Below are 18,726 nucleotides of genomic sequence, written 5' to 3' on the forward strand. Positions count from 1 at the left end.
ATTGCGGTTCATGTGTGGTCCCTTCCCTCAGAACTGGAGTCCTTCCCTTTACCATCTCTACTTGCGGTCCGTTCACGTATGCCTCCGTGGTGTACGCCTCAGCTGCAGCTTCATCTGGGCGCTTTGTATGGCCCTAAGGACTTTGTTAACCCTGCTGCTCTCCGCTGTCACTTTCTCTTGATTCTTGATGTGTTCCGGGGCTCTAAAGTGGTTTACACCGACAGCTCAATGACAGATGGTCAAGTAGGCTTTGCATATGTTCATGGAGGACATATTCAGCAGTGCGCCTTGCCAGTTGGCTGCAGTGTTTTCACAGCAGAGCTGGCTGTCATATCTCGTGCTCATGAGTACATCTGCTCACACCCTGGCACGTCATTTCTCTGGTGTATTGACTCATTGAGCAGCCTGCAAGCTATCAACCAATGCTACCCTGGCCACCATCTGGTAGTGTCCATTCAGGGGTCCGTCTATGTCCTGGAACAGTCCCACCATTCCATGGTGTTTTTGAGGACTCCAGGACATGTCAGAATCCCCAGCAATGAACTTGCCGACAGGCTGGCCAAACAGGTGATAGGCATCTCCAAAGCTGACCTTCATTCTGTCTTACACCTCAGGGTTTTCCAGCTTTGGGAGACGGAATGGCATAACAGCATGCACAACAAACTGTGTGTCATTAAGGAGACTATGAATGTGTGGAAGTCTTCCATGCAGGCCTCTCACAGGAAATCAGTTGCCCTCTGCTGGCTCTGCATGGTTACCTACTCGTCATGAGGACTGACCTCAGTGTCATTGTGGCTCCCAAATGACAGTCATCCACCTCTTGCTGGACCGCCCACTTTTAGCCGCTCAACTTTTAACTTTCCCAGCACCCTGCCTTCGGTGTTGGGCAACAATGCCTCCAAAGCAGCTTTAGTTTTATGTTTTATCTGTGATAGTGGGTTTTATACTTCTAAGTAGGTTTTAGCACATATCCATTGTCCCTCTGTGTCCTCCATCCTAGTGCTTTTAGGGTGGAGGTTTTAATGTGTTGCAGAGTGGCTGGCTTTCCCTTTTTATTCTTGTGGTTGACCAGCCACTGTAATCTGCTTTTATGTTTTACTCTCTTCTGTTTCTAGTGTCTCTCTGTTGTTTTCTTGTCCTCTTTTGTTCCTTTTAGTGTTCGTTGCCTTCTCTTCTTTCTTGTGGCTTTTCTTTTCTTTCTGTTTTGTGCATTTTATTCTCACACTTGTGGCATTGTTTTATTAGGAACAAGGGACCAATGACCTCGTAGTTTGGTCCCTTCTCCTGCCTTTAAACCAACCAACCAAACAACCAAGCAACCAACTCTAATGTGGGTTTAATCATTATGGATTACTGTGTGATATATGTCAATTAATATGCCTCCACCATTTATGTGCATACTATCTTTCTTTAATATGTTCCATCTGAAATTAAATATTTCTCTTCTGTTTATTTCCAGATTCACTCAATTTTTATTCAAAATATTATGAATACATTACTATGGTTAATAAGTGAGAGTAGTTTTCTTTCTCTGATTGTATGGCTATGTGTGCACTTATATAGCAAATACTGTAGATACAGATTTGTTTCTGGGTTGGTTCCAGCTTGAGCAATCACAAGGTTTTCTTCTTTTCTCCCAGACATGTTTTGCTGAAGTTGCATCATCATCAGAGTTGTATTCTTTGGCTGTAACTTCAGCAAAAAAATAAAACATTGTGTTTGTTCAAGGTGTAACCCATTCAAACCCAATTTTTATTTTTAAGCAAATGCAGCCACTGGAGTGAGCTTCTAACTCAAGATGAACAGTGGATATTCATCCATGCCTCTGTCATTTTGTATGTATAACTTGTAGGAAGAACTACAGAGGAGGTTCTCCAAATTTTTTAAAGAAAAAAACCTTTCATCTATATGCCACACCTGAAAAGTCCAAGAAAGAGGTTCCCAGTATTTTACATGAGACCACCTGCAAATATGCCAGGTGTACACCATAGTTTAAGTCTGATATGATTGGTATTTCCCAAGTGTCTCTTTTACTTTCTAATATTGGAACAGTCAGTAATAAGCAGTTCTTCCCTCTGTGCAAGCTATAAAGTAAATATGCCTTATCACATTAATTTATATTCCTATGTCATAACAACAAACATACCAGAACTCCTAACAAGTTGTGGACTTTACAAGAGACCACCTAAGTCCCAATGTGTGAAGCAAGTCATATTGGCTCAGGCTTTGTATCAGTAACAGTAAGCTTTTTATGTTTCTTGTTATGGAGCATGAAAAAGCATCTCAATGGCACACAAACACTTTAGATGTAGTGGACATAATTTTAAGTGAGCCATGAGCTTCAGTAAAACAGCTTGAAATTTATTAACTGTGGCCAACACAGCTTCCTTCTGTTTGTGATCATTTGCTACCAGATACAATTAAACAGGCATTTGAAAGAATTAAGAAACCTAAATTTTTTTGATCTTATCTTAGAATCTGAAAAGGTGAGATATGATCTGTCACTTATTAGTTGTTGTTGTTGTTGTTGTTGTTGTGGTCTTCAGTCCTGAGACTGGCTTGATGCAGCTCTCCATGCTAATCTATCCTGTGCAAGCTCCTTCATCTCCCAGTACCTACTGCAACCTACATCCTTCTGAATCTGCTTAGTGTATTCATCTCTTGGTCTCCCTCTACGATTTTTACCATCCACACTGCCCTCCAATGCTAAATTTGTGATCCCTTGATGCCTCAGGGCATGTCCTACCAACCGATCCCTTCTTCTAGTCAAGTTGTGCCACAAACTTCTCTTCTCCCCAATCCTATTCAATACCTCCTCATTACTTACGTGATCTACCCACCTAATCTTCAACATTCTTCTGTTGCACCACATTTCGAAAGCTTCTATTCTCTTCTTGTCCAAACTATTTATTGTCCATGTTTCATTTCCATACATGGCTACACTCCATACAAATACTTTCAGAAAGGACTTCCTGTCACTTAAATCGATACCCAATGTTAACAAATTTCTCTTCTTGAGAAACGCTTTCCTTGCCATTGCCAGTCTACATTTTATATCCTCTCTACTTCGACCATCATCAGTTATTTTGCTCCCCAAATAGCAAAACTCCTTTACTACTTTAAGGGTCTCATTTCCTAATCTAATTCCCTCAGCATCACCCGACTACATTGCATTATCCTTGTTTTGCTTTTGTTGATGTTCAACTTATACCCTCCTTTCAAGACACTGTCCATTCCTTTCAACTGCTCTTCCACATACTTTGCCGTCTCTGACAGAATTGTAATGCCATCGGCGAACCTCAAAGTTTTCATTTCTTCTCCGTGGATTTAAATATCTACTCCGAATTTTTCTTTTGCTTCTACTGCTTGCTCACTATACAGATTGAATAACATCGGGGAGAGGCTACAACCTTGTCTCACTCGCTTCCCAACCACTGCTTCCCTTTCATGTCTCTCGACTCTTATAACTGCCATCTGGTTTCTGTACAAATTGTAAATAGCCTTTCGCTCCCTGTATTTTACCCCTGCCACCTTTAAAATTTGAAAGAGAGTATTCCAGTCAACATTGTCAAAAGCTTTCTCTAAGTCTACAAGAAATGTAGGTTTGCCTTTTCTTAATCTTTCTTCTAAGATAAGTCGTAAGGTCAGTATTGCCTCACATGTTCCAACATTTCTACGGAATCCAAACTGATCTTGCCCGAGGTCAGCTTCTACCAGTTTTTCCATTTGTCTGTAAAGTGTTAGTATTTTGCAGCTGTGGCTTATTAAACTGATTGTTCAGTAATTTTCACATCTGTCAACACCTGCTTTCTTTGGGATTGGAGTTATTATATTCTTCTTGAAATCTGAGGGTATTTTGCCTGTTTCATACATCTTGCTCACCAGATGGTAGAGTGTTGTCAGGACTGGCTCTCCCAAGGCCGTCAGTAGTTCCAATGGAATGTTGTCTACTCTAGGGGCCTTGTTTCAACTCAGGTCTTTCAGTACTCTGTCAAACTCTTCACGCAGTATTGTATCTCCCATTTCATCTTCATCTTCATCCTTTTCCATTTCCATAAAATTGTCTTCAAGTACATCACCCCTCTATAGACCCTCTATATACCCCTTCCACCTTTCTGCTTTCCCTTCTTTGGTTAGAACTGGGTTTCCATCTGAGCTCTTGATGTTCATACAAGTGGTTCTCTTGTCTCCAAAGGTCTCTTTAATTTTCCTGTAGGCTGTATCTATCTTACCCCTAGTGAGATAAGCCTCTACATCCTTACGTTTGTCCTCTTGCCATGCCTGCTTAGCCATTTTGCACTTCCTATCGATCTCATTTTTGAGACGTTTGTATTCCTTTTTGCCTGCTTCATTTACTGCATTTTTATATTTTCTCCTTTCATCAATTAAATTCAATATTTCTTCTGTTACCCAAGGATTTCTACTAGCCCTCATCTTTTTACCTACTTGATCCTCTGCTACCTTCACTACTTCATCCTTCAGAGCTACCCATTCTTCTTCTACTGTATTTCTTTCCCACATTCCTATCAATTGTTCCCTTATGCTCTCCCTGAAACTCTGTACAACCTCTGGTTTAGTCAGTTTATCCAGGTCCCATCTCCTTAAGTTCCCACCTTTTTGCAATTTCTTCAGTTTTAATCTACAGTTCATAACCAATAGATTGTGGTCAGAGTCCACATTTGCCCCTGCAAATGCCCTACAATTTAAAACCTGGTTCCTAAATCTCTGTCTTACCATTATATAATCTATTTGATACCTTTTAGTATCTCCAGGATTCTTCCATGTATACAACCTTCTTTTATGATTCTTGAACCAAGTGTTAGCTATAATTAAGTTATGCTCTGTGCAAAATTCTACCAGACGGCTTCCTCTTTCGTTTCTTAGCCCCAATCCATATTCACCTACTATGTTTCCTTCTCTCCCTTTTCCTACAGTCAAATTCCAGTCACCCATGACTATCAATTTTTTGTCTCCCTTCACTACCTGATTAATTGCTTTTATTTCATCATACATTTCTTCAATTTCTTCATCATCTGCAGAGCTAGTTGGCATATAAACTTGTACTACTGTAGTAGGCATGGGCTTTGTGTATGTCTTGGCCACAATAATACGTTCACTATGCTGTTTGTAGTAGATTACCGGCACTCCTATTTTTTTTATTCATTATTAAACCTACTCCTGCATTACCCCTATTTGATTTTGTATTTATAACCCTGCCTGTATTCACCTGACCAGAAGTCTTGTTCCCCCTGCCACCGAACTTCATTAATTCCCACTATATCTAACTTTAACCTATCCATTTCCTTTTCTAAATTTTCTAACCTACCTGCCTGATTAAGGGATCTGACATTCAACGCTCCGACCCGTAGAATGCCAGTTTTCTTTCTCCTGATAACGACGTCCTCCTGAGTAGTCCCCACCCGGAGATCCGAATGGGGGACTATTTTACCTCCGGAATATTTTACCCAAGAGGATGCCATCATCATTTAATCATACAGTAAAGCTGCATGCCCTCGGGAAAAATTACGGCTGTAGTTTCCCCTTGCTTTCAGCCGTTCGCAGTACCAGCACAGCAAGGCCGTTTTGGTTAATGTTACAAGGCCAGATCAGTCAATCATCCAGACTGTTGCCCCTGCAACTACTGAAAAGGCTGCTGTCCCTCTTCAGGAACCACACGTTTGTTTGGCTTCTCAACAGATACCCCTCTGTTGTGGTTGCACCTATGGTGTGGCTATCTGTATCGTTGAGGCACGCAAGCCTCCCCACCAACGGCAAGGTCCATGGTTCATGGGGGGCACTAATTAGTATCAGGCAGTAAAGGAGACTAATGGTAGTTAAATTGGCTGTGCATTACTGAGATCTGAGCTTACTGAGCTCTCTCCCATAAATATTGCACTGGAGATCACAAACAGCAAAAGTAAATTAGAAAACACCATTGAATACTATACCTCCACTCATAAATCTGTAATAAAATAACACAAATAAATCCTCCTTTCAAAGTATTACAACTGTTGTAGGATGAGATTGCTGACTGTTGTCCATTTCGAAAGCACCTGCACTACAAGTTTGAATTCATTCTTGACTTTCACTTTGAACTAAATATAGATAAAAAAATTTAAATCTATCTGTAGTACCATGCCAGTGTTATGGCAGTGGACAGTATATAATAAAGTAAGGATTGGAAATTCTTTAATATAATGTTAGAGAGCTGGTTTATATTTTATTATTTAGAAATTCGGAATTTGATTTTGTTGCCATTTATTTTTCAAATTTTTATATAAATCCTTCGTGTGTCCCTGTTTAAACTACAGAGTACCTCAGGTTCGTTGTTAGTAATTCTGAGCCTTTGTCCAGAATCTTCCTGAGATTGGATTACAGCAGATATATTCTACAATTACAATGTGCATCACACAGTCACATTCTACGCATCCCTCTCTACTAATCCCATGTGGGTAATGGAGATGTAGTCTTCATCAAGATGCCTTGCCACAAACAATGAGGAACAACAATAAATGCTTGCCTCCAGACTGCATTATGGCCACACTTAAGTGACAGTGTAATTTTATTCATTGATGTCCATGTGTGTGTGTCGGTGTGCATGCAGAAGAGCCTTTTGATGTGGCACATGCTATAGCTCAATGCTTCCCCAGTAACCGTATCTTACAAAGTTTTTAAGATAGAAAAGCCATGAGCTGCTCTCTACATGTTGATATGCAGCCAACAAAGAAGACTAATATATTATCTTTAATTAATGTCACTGGGTAAGTATTGAGTGGAATTCAAGTAATGGAAGAAATAAAAGCAACCACTAGCCATACAATTGATTAGCAAGTCTATGGAAACAGTTGATAATTTCATTTGAAAACTTTGGACTGAAATTGATGGTAAGAGCATATTGTACATTGTAAACAAAAAATGGTACAATGAATGAATAAATATAAAGATACATAGAATGTTATTCTTAAAACGAGAATAAGATCAAGAACCTGAAGACCAAAACTTACTCTGAAGTTTTGTGTTTCTTGTTTTTTCTTCTTCTCCTCCTCCTCCTCCTCCTCCTCCTCCTCTTATCCTCTCTCCCATTTTAAAATTTTTTTATAAATTGATATCAGCAGTTGTAATATGTATGAAACCTTATATTGCTTTCAAAAGATCGTGTTTCTACACTAATAACGACATGTTAATACAGGCAGCATTGTGGCCGTGACATGATCCTTTGGTCATGTACATCTGCACTGCTGGCAGTCTTACAGATTACCATCTCTGTGGCAGCCCCAGCTTGCTCCTCAGAAATGCGCAATCAGTTGCCCAGCTCACTTCACAATGGTATGATGAATTATCTGAGTGATCTTGAGTGGAAACAAATACTGGATAGTTTGCAGCAAGGATTGTGTTGCTGTGGTGCTAACAAATATGCAGATTGGCTCCACACACCATGGATACATGTTGATTTTCTGCGTGAAAACTCGCATACTGTTCTAAGGTGAGAAATATGTTAAATAATCTGGTCACTAAAAGCAAAATTATTATTAAATATAGATAAATACTTAACAAGCACTAACAGAGGGAAACTTGTACACATGGTGGTCCATTGATCGTGACTGAGGCAAATATCTCGCAAAATAAGCGACAAACGAAAAAACTACAAAGAACAAAACTTGTCTAGCTTGAAGGGGAAAACCAGATGGTACTATGGTTAGCCCACTAGATGGTGCTGCCACTGGTCAAACGGATATCAACTGGGTTTTTTAAAAATAGGAACCCCCCTTTTTTATTACATATTCGTGTAGTATGTAGAGAAATGTTTTATGTGGACCACTTTTTTCGCTTTGTGATAGATGGTGCTGTAATAGTCACAAACATATAGCTCACAATTTTAGACGAACAGTTCGTAACAGGTAGGTTTTTTAAATTAAAATACAGAATGCAGGTACGTTTGAACATTTTATTTTGGTTGTTCCAATGTGGTACATGTACGTTTGTGAACTTATCATTTCTGAGAATGCATGCGGTTACAGTGTGATTACCTGTAAATACCACATTAATGCATTAAATGCTCAAAATGATGTCCATCAACCTCAATACATTTTTCAATATGTGTAACGACATTCCTCTCAACAGCGAGTAGTCCACCTTCCATAATGTTTGCACATGCATTCACAATGCGCTATCGCATGTTGTCAGACGTTGCCGGTGGATCACAATAGCAAATATCCTTCAACTTTCCCCACAGAAAGAAATCTGGGGACACCAGATCCAGTGAACATGCGAGCCATGGTATGGTGCTTCGACAATCAATCCACCTCATGTAATGTGCTATTCAATACCGCTTCAACCGCACATGATCTATGTGCCGGACATCCATCATGTTTGAAGTACATCGCCATTCTGTCATGCAGTGAAACATCTTGTAGTAACATCAGTAGAACATTATGTAGAAAATCAGCATACATTGTACCATTTAGATTGCCATCAATAAAATGGGGGCCAATTATCCTTCCTCCCATAATGCCGCATCATACATTAACCCGACAAAGTCACTGATGTTCCACATGTCACAACCATCATGGATTTTCCATTGCCCAATAGTGCATATTATGCCGGCTTATGTTACCGCTGATGGTGAATGACGCTTTGTTGCTAAATAGAATGCGTGCAAAAAATCTGTCACAGTCCCGTAATTTCTCTTGTGCCCAGTGGCAGAACTGTACCCAACATTCAAAGTTGTCGCCATGCAATTCCTGGTGCATAGAAATATGGTGTGGGTGCAATCGATCTTGTTGTAGCATTCTCAACACTGACGGTTTTTAGATTCCCGATTTTCACGCAATTTGTCTGCTACTGATGTGCGGATTAGGCATGTCAGCAGCTAAAACACCTACTTGGGCATCATCATTTGTTGCAGGTCATGGCTGACATTTCATATCTGTCTGAACACTTACTGTTTCCTTAAATAATGTAACTACCTAGCGAATGGTCCGGACACTTGGATGATGTCGTCCAGGATACCGAGCAGCATACATAGCACATGCCCGTTGGGTATTTTGATCACAATAGCCATACACCAACACAATATCAACCTTTTCCGTAATTGGTAAGCGGTCCATTTTAACACGGGTAATGTATCACAAAGCAAATACCATCCGCACTGGCGGAATGTTACGTGATACCACGTACTTATACGTTTGTGACTATTACAGCGCGCCTTCTATCACAAAGCAAAAAAATTTGTCCGACTAAAATATTCATATTTCTGTACGTACTACACAAACATGTGACAAAACATGGGGGTTCCTATTTTAAAAAATGCAGTTGATATTCGTTTGACCTATGGTAGTGCCATCTAGTGGTCCAACCATAGTGCCATCTGGTTTCCCCCTTCAAGCTAGACGAGTTTAGTTTTTTTGTTTGATGCTTATTTCATGAGATATTTGGCCTGGTCACTATCAATGGACCACCCTGTATATTGATTCACAAAGATATATGGTTTTAGAAAAATATCCTCATTTTTAAATAATATTCCTTTATCTTCCAAAAGAGGGGTAATGGTTCAAGGAAATATTTCTAATTAATCTGTGATTTTACATACAAGGTGTCCAGGCTAGTGATATACAAAAATATTTGTTTATGTTTCAGTGCCTATTAAGGTTTATAATTTTATATGTCCAACACTGAACACAGGAGCTAAAACATTTTTTTGCATGTTGATATAGTTCAGTGTGGACACTGTTTGTAGCTCGACAGATATCGAAATGGTACTCCACCCCTTGCCACTTGTTCATAAGCATTACAGGAGTTGTGGCTTCTACTTGTTGTCTTAAATGTACTAGACCTCAAACCTTTGTTCTGTAAATGATGCCTTGATAAATCCATATGCACTGAAATCCCATGGAGTCTGATGCAAGACCAAGTGAGTCAGGCAATGGGAGGCCAGTCATTCTACCAACACAACACTCAAGAAACATCTCATGGAGAAATGTGGTAACAACCCCATGATGGTGGGTGGGTGTGAGCAGCATCCTACTGGAAAATGACATTGGGGACCATCTGCGGAACTGCCCTGATGCAAACATGTTGACATGAGTGTGGCCCATCAATAGGGCACATGCACCACTCAATTCAGCGCTGTTCATGAAATAGTGGAGATCACATTTTGGAGAGTGTCTCTATTAACTGTGTATTTATCTAACAACATGAAATGTTGAGTGCTTTCATCATAAGGATTTGTTTGTGTATATGGTGTGGGTTCCTGTAGTCATGTCCTAGTTCATGAACCACGGGCAACGTATGAGTGGCCAAGTAAGTGGTCCTGACAGTCGGGATACTAGTTACTTTGGAAGAAGGCTGGGCATCTCAGACATATTCTGAGTCATGCTCACCTTTGTGCTCATACGGCAAAGACTACCAAATCCACCGGTTAGTCCCTCAACTGTTAGGGATAAAACCCAATGGGACTCGGGACAAGTAAGGCTAGCAACCTGCGTCCCTGGTACTTTAAATATGATGCTGGCAACAATCAGAGCAAAATGCCTCGGACCTTTGGAGGTGACGGAGTCCCACCTCTAACTGACAAACCAGAGACTCCTAAGATACGACTTGGTAAACAAATAGTAATGAGATGGGGAGCTATTAATATCAATGGGGGCTACTCAGGGGAGAAGGTAGAGCTGGCAGAGGCTGCAAGTAAGATGGGGCTGGACGTTTTAGCTGTTAGTGACATTCGGGTAAGGGGTGAGGAAGAAGAGGAAGTGGGAGAATACAAGGTCTACCTGTCATGAGTCAAAGCAGGAATAGCACAATGGGGTGTAGGGCTTTACATCAGGAAAGAAATGGAACCCAGCGTAGTTGCAATAAGGTATGTAAACGAATGGCTGATGTGGATAGATTTGACAGTGTCTAGCAAGAAAATTAGGATTGTGTCAGTATATTCGCATTGTGAAGGGATAGATCAAGATAAGATGGATAGTTTTTATGAGGCACTCAGTGATGTAGTTGTTAGAGTAAAGGAAAAGGACAGTGTTCTGCTCATGGGTGATTTTAACGCCAGGATTGGAAATTGAACAGAAGGGTATGAAAAGGTTATAGGTAAATTTGGAGAGGATATGGAGGCCAACAGGAACGGGAAACAACTCCTGGATTTCTGTGCCAGTATGGGCTTAGTAATCAGAAACTCCTTTTTTAAACATAAGAACATTCACCGGTATTCTTGGGAAGGCAGGGGAACCAGATCTGTCATTGACTATATAATAACAGATCAGGAATTCAGGAAGGCTGTGAGGGACACACGTGTATTCAGGGGATTCTTTGATGACACTGATCATTATTTAATCTGCAGTGAAATTGGGATTGTGAGACCGAAAGTGCAGGAGGTCAGGTCCATATGTAGGAGGATAAGAGTGGAGAAACTTCAGGATAAGGAAATCAGGCACAAGTACATGACAGCGATCTCAGAAAGGTACCAGTTAGTTGAATGTAGACAATTACAGTCGTTGGAAAAGGAATGGACAAGGTACAGGGACACAGTATTAGAAGTGGCTAAAGAATGTCTTGGAACAGTAGTGTGTAAAGGTAGGATGAAGCAAACAGCTTGGTGGAATGACACAGTCAAGGAAGCCTGTAAAAGGAAAAAGAAGGCGTATCAAAAATGGCTACATACTAGAGCTCAGGTAGGCAGAGAAAGTTATGTTGAAGAAAGAAACAAAGCCAAACAGATAATTGCAGCATTCAAGAAGAAATCTTGGGAAGACTTTGGAAACAGATTGGAGACAATGGGTCAAGCTGCTGGAAAACCATTCTGGAGTGTAATTAGCAGTCTTCGAAAGGGAGGTAAGAAGGAAATGACAAGTATTTTGGACAGGTCAAGAAAACTGCTGGCGAATCCTGTGGATGCCTTGGGCAGATGGAGGGAATCTTTTGAAGAGTTGCTCAATGTAGGTGAAAATACGATCAGTAATATATCAGATTTCGAGGTAGAATGGGATAGGAATGATGATAGAAATAGGATCACATTTGAGGAAGTGGAGAAAATGGTCAATAGATTGCAGTGCAGTAAAGCAGCTGGGGTGGATGAAATTAAGTCAGACCTCATCAAATACAGTGGAATGACAGGTCTTAAATGGCTACACAGGATAATTGAAATGGCCTGGGAGTCGGGACAGGTTCCATCAGACTGGACAAAAGCAGTAATCACACCAGTCTTTAAACATGGAAACAGAAAAGATTGCAACAACTACAGAGGTATCTCTTTAATCACCATTGTGGGTAAAATCTTCTCATGTATTGTTGAAAGGAAAGTGCGAGTATTAGTTGAGGACCAATTGGATGAAAATCAGTGTGGGTTTAGGCCTCTTAGAGGTTGTCAGGACCAGAGCTTTAGCTTACGGCAAATAATGGAGAAGTGTTATGAGTGGAACAGGGAATTGTATCTATGCTTTATAGATCTAGAAAAGGCATATGACCGGGTTCCTAGGAGGATGTTATTGTCTGTTCTACAAGATTATGGAATAGGAGGCAAACTTTTGCAAGTACTTAAAGGTCTTTACATGGATAGTCAGGCAGCAGTTAGCGTTGACGGTAAATTGAGTTCATGGTTCATAGTAGTTTCAGGGATAAGACAAGGCTGCAACCTGTCTCCACTGTTGTTCATATTATTTATGGATCATATGTTGAAAACAATAGACTGGCTGGGTGAGATTAAGATATGTGAACACAAAATAAGCAGTCTTGCATATGCAGATGACTTAGTTGTGATGGCAGATTCAATTGAAAGTTTGCAAAGTAATATTTCAGAGCTAAATCAGGAATGTAAGGACTTTGGTATGAAGATTAGCATCTCCAAAATGAAAGTAATGTCAGTGGGAAAGAAATATAAACGGATTGAATGCCAAATAGCAGGAACAAAGTTAGAACAGGTGGACAGTTTCAAGTACTTAGGATGCATATTCTCACAGGATGGCAACATAGTGAAAGAACTGGAAGCGAGGTGTAGCAGAGCTAATGCAGTGAGCGCTCAGCTACGATCTAATCTCTTCTGCAAGAAGGAAGTCAGTACCAAGACTAAGTTATCTGTGCACCATTCAATCTTTTGACCAACTTTGTTGTATGGGAGCGAAATCTGGGTGGATTCAGATTACCTTATCAATAAGGTTGAGGTTACAGATATGAAAGTAGCTAGGATGATTGCAGGTACTAGTAGATGAGAACAATGGCAGGAGGGTGTCCACAATGAGGAAATCAAAGAAAAGCTGGGAATGAACACTATAGATGTAGCAGTCAGGGCGAACAGGCTTAGATGCTGGGGTCATGTTACACGCATGGGAGAAGCAAGGTTACCCAAGAGACTCATGGGTTCAGCATTAGAGGGTAGGAGGAGTCGGGGCAGACCACGGAGAAGGTACCTGGATTCGGTTAAGAATGATACTGAAGTAATAGGTTTAACATCAGAAGAGGCACCAATGTTAGCACTGAATAGGGGAACATGGAGGAGTTTTGTAAGGAGGCTATGCTCCAGACTGAATGCTGAAAGGCATAATCAGTCTTAAATGATGATGATGATGATACCTCTAACCCAGACACCCTGCATTCCTTTCAGTGATATTTTTCCCAGACAGTGAATCACTGATTTCAGAAGCTAACACTGTTGTGACTTTCTGTCTGCACCTGTTTGTGCCTCTGCTTAAATTGAAGTTTTTTTCCATCTATAACTAGCAGTATAAAGTTTGGTGAATGAAAAGCTAAACACTGATTTCCTCCTGTGAATTTGCTGCTTTAGTTTATTAATTATGACAGCAAGACATTTTCTGTGAGAAATGAGATAATATTATCTCAGTCTTCTATAATACCTCCCCCCCCCCCCCCCCCCCTCCTGCTCTCCCTCACCCAAGGGGGCTCACAATTCTTTTGTGAGTATGTACATGATGAGCATGGCCTCAATCTACTGCAGTACTTCTTCCTTTCCTGTACTTCAGGTGTGAACTGTAGGACAGATTCATTGTTGACAACCAGACTTTCTTATTATTTTAGTCAACTCATGTTTCATCCCCACACCTGGGTTTGATTTCAACATTTCAAAATTTTAACAGAAGTGCAGCCTTTGCAGGGTAGGTCACCCTGTATCAATCACGATAGCCAGTTGTCAAGTACCTGTCTGGTGATAGCCCTCCCCCCCCCCCCCCCCCCTCCTTACCTGTTACCTTACCACACGTGCTGACCATTTGGGAGGCATCAGGACTCTGGGCAATGGCCATCATGCCAGGTGGCCATTGCTCTAGCTACATGGCAGCTGAGGGGGCAACACTTAACCAAAGAAAGCAGTATCATGGCAGATGTCTTGCACAGTGAAAGATCCAAGTTATTATTTGATAGCTTTGAGGCTGTGGCAGTCTCTCCAGACGAATATGAATTATTCAGCACAGATTGCTAAGACCCCAAGAACTCTGCCTTCTTGATTGCTCCATTTGAGGAAAGCAAAATCATTCAAACTGCAGAAACTACTCCCTGGTTTGCACATGAATTGATAAAGTGTCCCATCTATCTACTAAGATGATACCAAAAATGTATGTTGAGAAATTTCTTTCCTCAGTAAAATTAATGAAAACAGTAAATCCTACTGAGTCCCAAGTATCACTCTCTGCCAAGAAACTTGATGACATACCTGTCACTGCCATGCCACATAAGAGCCTTAGCATGATACAGGATTTCATTTATCATTGGACTTAATGCTACAGATGATGATGGTTATTCCAAATCTCAGAGAGATGGAACATCCACTTTGTATGTCATGTATGTTGAAGGGCACCAGACAATAAAGTTGGCACCAAAAAATTCATCCTCACTTTTGGGGGAGGGGGGGGGGGGGGGGGGCACTTGCTTCCTAAGAAAGTTAAAATCATGGTCTACCAATGTGATGAGAAACCTTGTTTCCCCACTTCTGATGCTGCACTTTAAATACCAATGGTTTTGGCCATTGTCTTCCTGTTGTATGAATAATGCAGTTTATGAAGACTGGTCTGCTACTTTATAACAAAAAAATCAGCATGTGAGCAACCACCATTCTTCGGATGTTGCTGAGACGATCACCTTCCCAGTTCTCTAAGTGTGCTGTCTTAATTATGGAACATAAAATGCAGGAACTTATGGCCTCTGGTCACCTCTCATATTTTAAAGCCAGAAAAAATGTGAGCTCTTACACCTTACCCCAATGGTATTGAACTATGCCACTACTATGGCTACATCATTGGCATTAGTAGCTTGAGTACTTACCCCCCTTCATTCACTCGATGTCAACCTCAAGTAGATGTGCAAGTAAGTTAGCCTATGGGGGAGAAATGCCTGGTCCAATTGTGATTCCTACAGCACAGTCCTTGGGGACCTCCCCACACATTGCTGAAGGTGCTTTACCCAACTATGAGGCACATTTTAGGGAGCCACCTTTCTGAAAATCCTGTCATACTCCCTTACCAGCTACTGATTCCCTTTTATGTCCTTTGGCTCTCATATCTGCACTCTGGTTTCTGTGCAAGTTGTAGATAACATATGCTCCCTGCATTTTGTACCTCCTATCCCAAGAATTTCAAATAGGGCATTCCAGTCCAGAGTCAAAAGCTTTTTGTAAACAAACATTATAAATATAGATTTGCCTTTTTGCAGTCTATCTTCTAAGATATGTTGAAGGATCAGTATTGCCTCTTGGGTTCCTACATTTGTCTGGAATCTGACTGTTCTTCCCTGAAGTTGGATTTTGCTAGTTTTCCTATTGTTCTGCAAATAATTCGAGTCAATATTTTTCAACCATGACTTATTAAACTGATGATCCAATAATATTCACACCTATCAACACCAGACTGTTTTGGAATAGATAGTATTACATTTGTCTTGAAGTCTGAGGGCATTTTGTGCGTCTCTTATATCTTGCCTACCAGATAGAATAGTTTTTTGTCATGTCTGACTTTTCCAAGCATCTCAGTAATTACAAAAACATGTCATTTACTACTGAGGCCTTGTTTTGTCTTTGATCTTTCAGTACTCTGTCAAATTCTTCTTGCAGTATCATATGTCCCATCCCGTGATCATCTATTTCCTTTCGTTTATTGTCTTCAAGTTGGGTCCCCTTGTTTAAACCCTCTTATCTATTCATTCCACCCTTCAGGCTTTCCTTCTTTGTTTAGTACCAGCTTACAATCTGAGCTGTTAATATTGATACAAGTGTTTCTCTTCTCTGCAAAGGCCTCTTCAGTTTTGCCATTTGCAGAATCAACCTTTTCCATAGTTGTGCATGTTCTGCACCCTTATATTTGTTCTCTAACAATTCCTGTCTATCTAATTTTTAGACATCTTATTCCTTTTTGCTTGCTTCATGCATTGCATTTTTATATTTAACCCTTCGTCAGTTAAGGCCAGTATCTCTTGTGTTACCCAGAGATTGCTAATGTGCCCTCTTTTTTTTTATCCTCACCTTGCTTCAATATTTCTTCTTTCAAAGCTAACCATTCCTCTTCTGTCTTATTCCCTTGCCCTGTTTCAGTCAATTGTTGTCTAAAGATAGTTTTAAAACTCTCAGCAATCTCTGGTTCTTTCATTTTAATCAGGTTCATCTTCTTGATTTTCTACCTTTTTGCAATTTTTTGAGTTTTGAACTGCAGTTCATAGCTAATAAATTATGGTCAAAATCTGTATCTGCCAAATTCTACAGGTGGCTCCCCCATTATTCCTCACACCCATTCCACTACTATCTTTCTTTTTCATCCTTATCCTACTACCGAATTCTAATTACAATTAAATTTCTGAGTAATTTCTTTTATTGTATCTTACATTCTTTTAATCTCTTCATTATCTCTGTAGCTAGTAGATATTTAAATCTTTATGACTCTGGTGGATGTTGGCTTTATGTCTGTCTATGCAGGATAATGCCTTCATTATGCTGCTCATAATAGCTTGCACACATTTCTATTTTCTTATATATTATTACACACAGTCCTTAATTATGCATGTTTGATCTTGTATTTATAAACCCTAAACTCACCTAACCAGAAAACTTGTACTTCCAGCCACCACACTTCCATAGTTCTCACTGTATCTAACTTATCAACTTATCCATTTCACTTTTTAAAATCTGTTACCTACCTGTCATATTATAGGTTCCAACATTACATGATCCAATCCACAGATTACCATATTTGTTTTTCCTGGTGCTAAATTCTTCCCAACCGTAGATTCAGATGGGGAGCAATTTAACCTCCAGAATATTTTGTCTAAGTGGACATCATTATTGTAAGCCATATGGTAGATTTGTGTGTCCTTGTGAAATATAATGACTGTAGTTTCCCCTTGTCTTCAGCCATTTGCAGTATCAGTATAGCGAGGCTGCTGTAACAGAATATTTGAGTTTAGGTAGTAACAAGACTCTGTTGAATTACACAACAACCAACCCAAACAACAGCCTCCAGCACTCTGAAGTTGATTAATATTCCTCTCTCAGCAAATGACAATAAGAAAACAAATAAAAAAGACCTTTCCTGGAAACATTTACTTTCTAATCTTAAAAGAAGCTCTAATTAAACTGGTTACCTTTAACCCAAAAAATCATATGAAATTAGAGTATGGTAGGAAGTAAACACAGTGGAGTTGGGAGTGGGTCGGTAGTGAAGGTACTGGGGCTAGGCATGTGATGTATATGTGTTGGAGCCAGTGAGGAGTGGAAAACGGTGAAGATGATGTGAGAACTTGAATTGGAAGGGGATGATAGGTTGGAGGAAGAGGAAACTATTGGGTGGAGGACAGTGGGTTACTGGAGATTGAGACTAGGATGGTTAAGGGAGTGTAGAATCTTTTACGAGGATAATTCTAGTCTGTGTAGTTTGGAGAAGCTGTTGATGGAGCGAATGATTGAGGTTGCCTGGGTTGTGAAGCAGCCATTGAAATTGAGCATGTTATCCTCAGGTGAAAGTTATCCCACCAGGTGGTTCACTTTATTCTTGGAAACAGTCTGACAGTGGCCATTCATCCTGTTGGACAGCTGGTTGGCAGCCACACCAACATCAAAAGCTCTGTATTGTTTGCAGCAGAGCTGGTATGTGAAATGGCTGCTTTTGCAGGTGGCTCGGCCACTGATGTAGTAAGCCTGTGGCAGAACTCCTTTGTAGCTGTTTCTAGGCGTGTATGAGGTCTGTATGCAGACTAGGTATGTGGGGTAGTACCTGTCAGTTAAGGTCAATGTGAAACCTTCAGGATACTGGAGAATGGACTTCTTGTCGCTGCATATAAATCATCCATGGGTAGCCTGTTTGGGAGGGATTTTTTCATATGGAAGAGGTGGCAGCTATCAACAACCAGGCACTGTTGGTAGTTTGTGAGTTTAGTGTGAACAGAGGTGTGGGTGTGGTTATAAGAGAGGTGAATGTTAACGTCCAGTGAGGTGGCAAGCTGGGCTGAGGAGAACCAGATGAATTGGATGGGAGAGAAGGTGTTAAGGTTGTGAAGGAATGTGTGCTTTCTGTATGTATTTGTACTGTAGCTCAAGAAAGGATTACTTTGGAATCTAGGAACTTTTCTTTCTCTTTTATGTGTGCTTGTCAACAACTCAATGCTTCTGCTTTTCAGCAGTTGGTCTCCTTCACTCCCAATTTGTTTTAAAATAATTATAGTTTTGGATTTAAAAAAGTTAATGAAATACAGCAAGACCAAAGTTCAACTGAAAGTTTCTTAATATACTGCAGGGAAAAAAGTGAT

At 40.3% G+C, this 18,726-nt stretch overlaps 1 protein-coding gene across 1 annotated transcript in view; it reads left to right on the forward strand.

Moving 5' to 3' along the window:
• Positions 1 to 7,292: 7,292 nt before the first annotated feature.
• The window catches only part of LOC126278817 (photoreceptor outer segment membrane glycoprotein 2-like), a 94,877-nt gene continuing 83,443 nt past the window's right edge, over positions 7,293 to 18,726 (forward strand). Inside the window, exon 1 of the mRNA XM_049979091.1 lies at positions 7,293 to 7,483. Coding sequence (XP_049835048.1) covers positions 7,293 to 7,483 — 191 coding nt within the window. The remainder of the gene's footprint in view (positions 7,484 to 18,726) is intronic.

This window comes from Schistocerca gregaria, chromosome 6, assembly GCF_023897955.1.
Source record: "Schistocerca gregaria isolate iqSchGreg1 chromosome 6, iqSchGreg1.2, whole genome shotgun sequence".
In the NCBI taxonomy this organism is placed as follows: domain Eukaryota; kingdom Metazoa; phylum Arthropoda; class Insecta; order Orthoptera; family Acrididae; genus Schistocerca; species Schistocerca gregaria.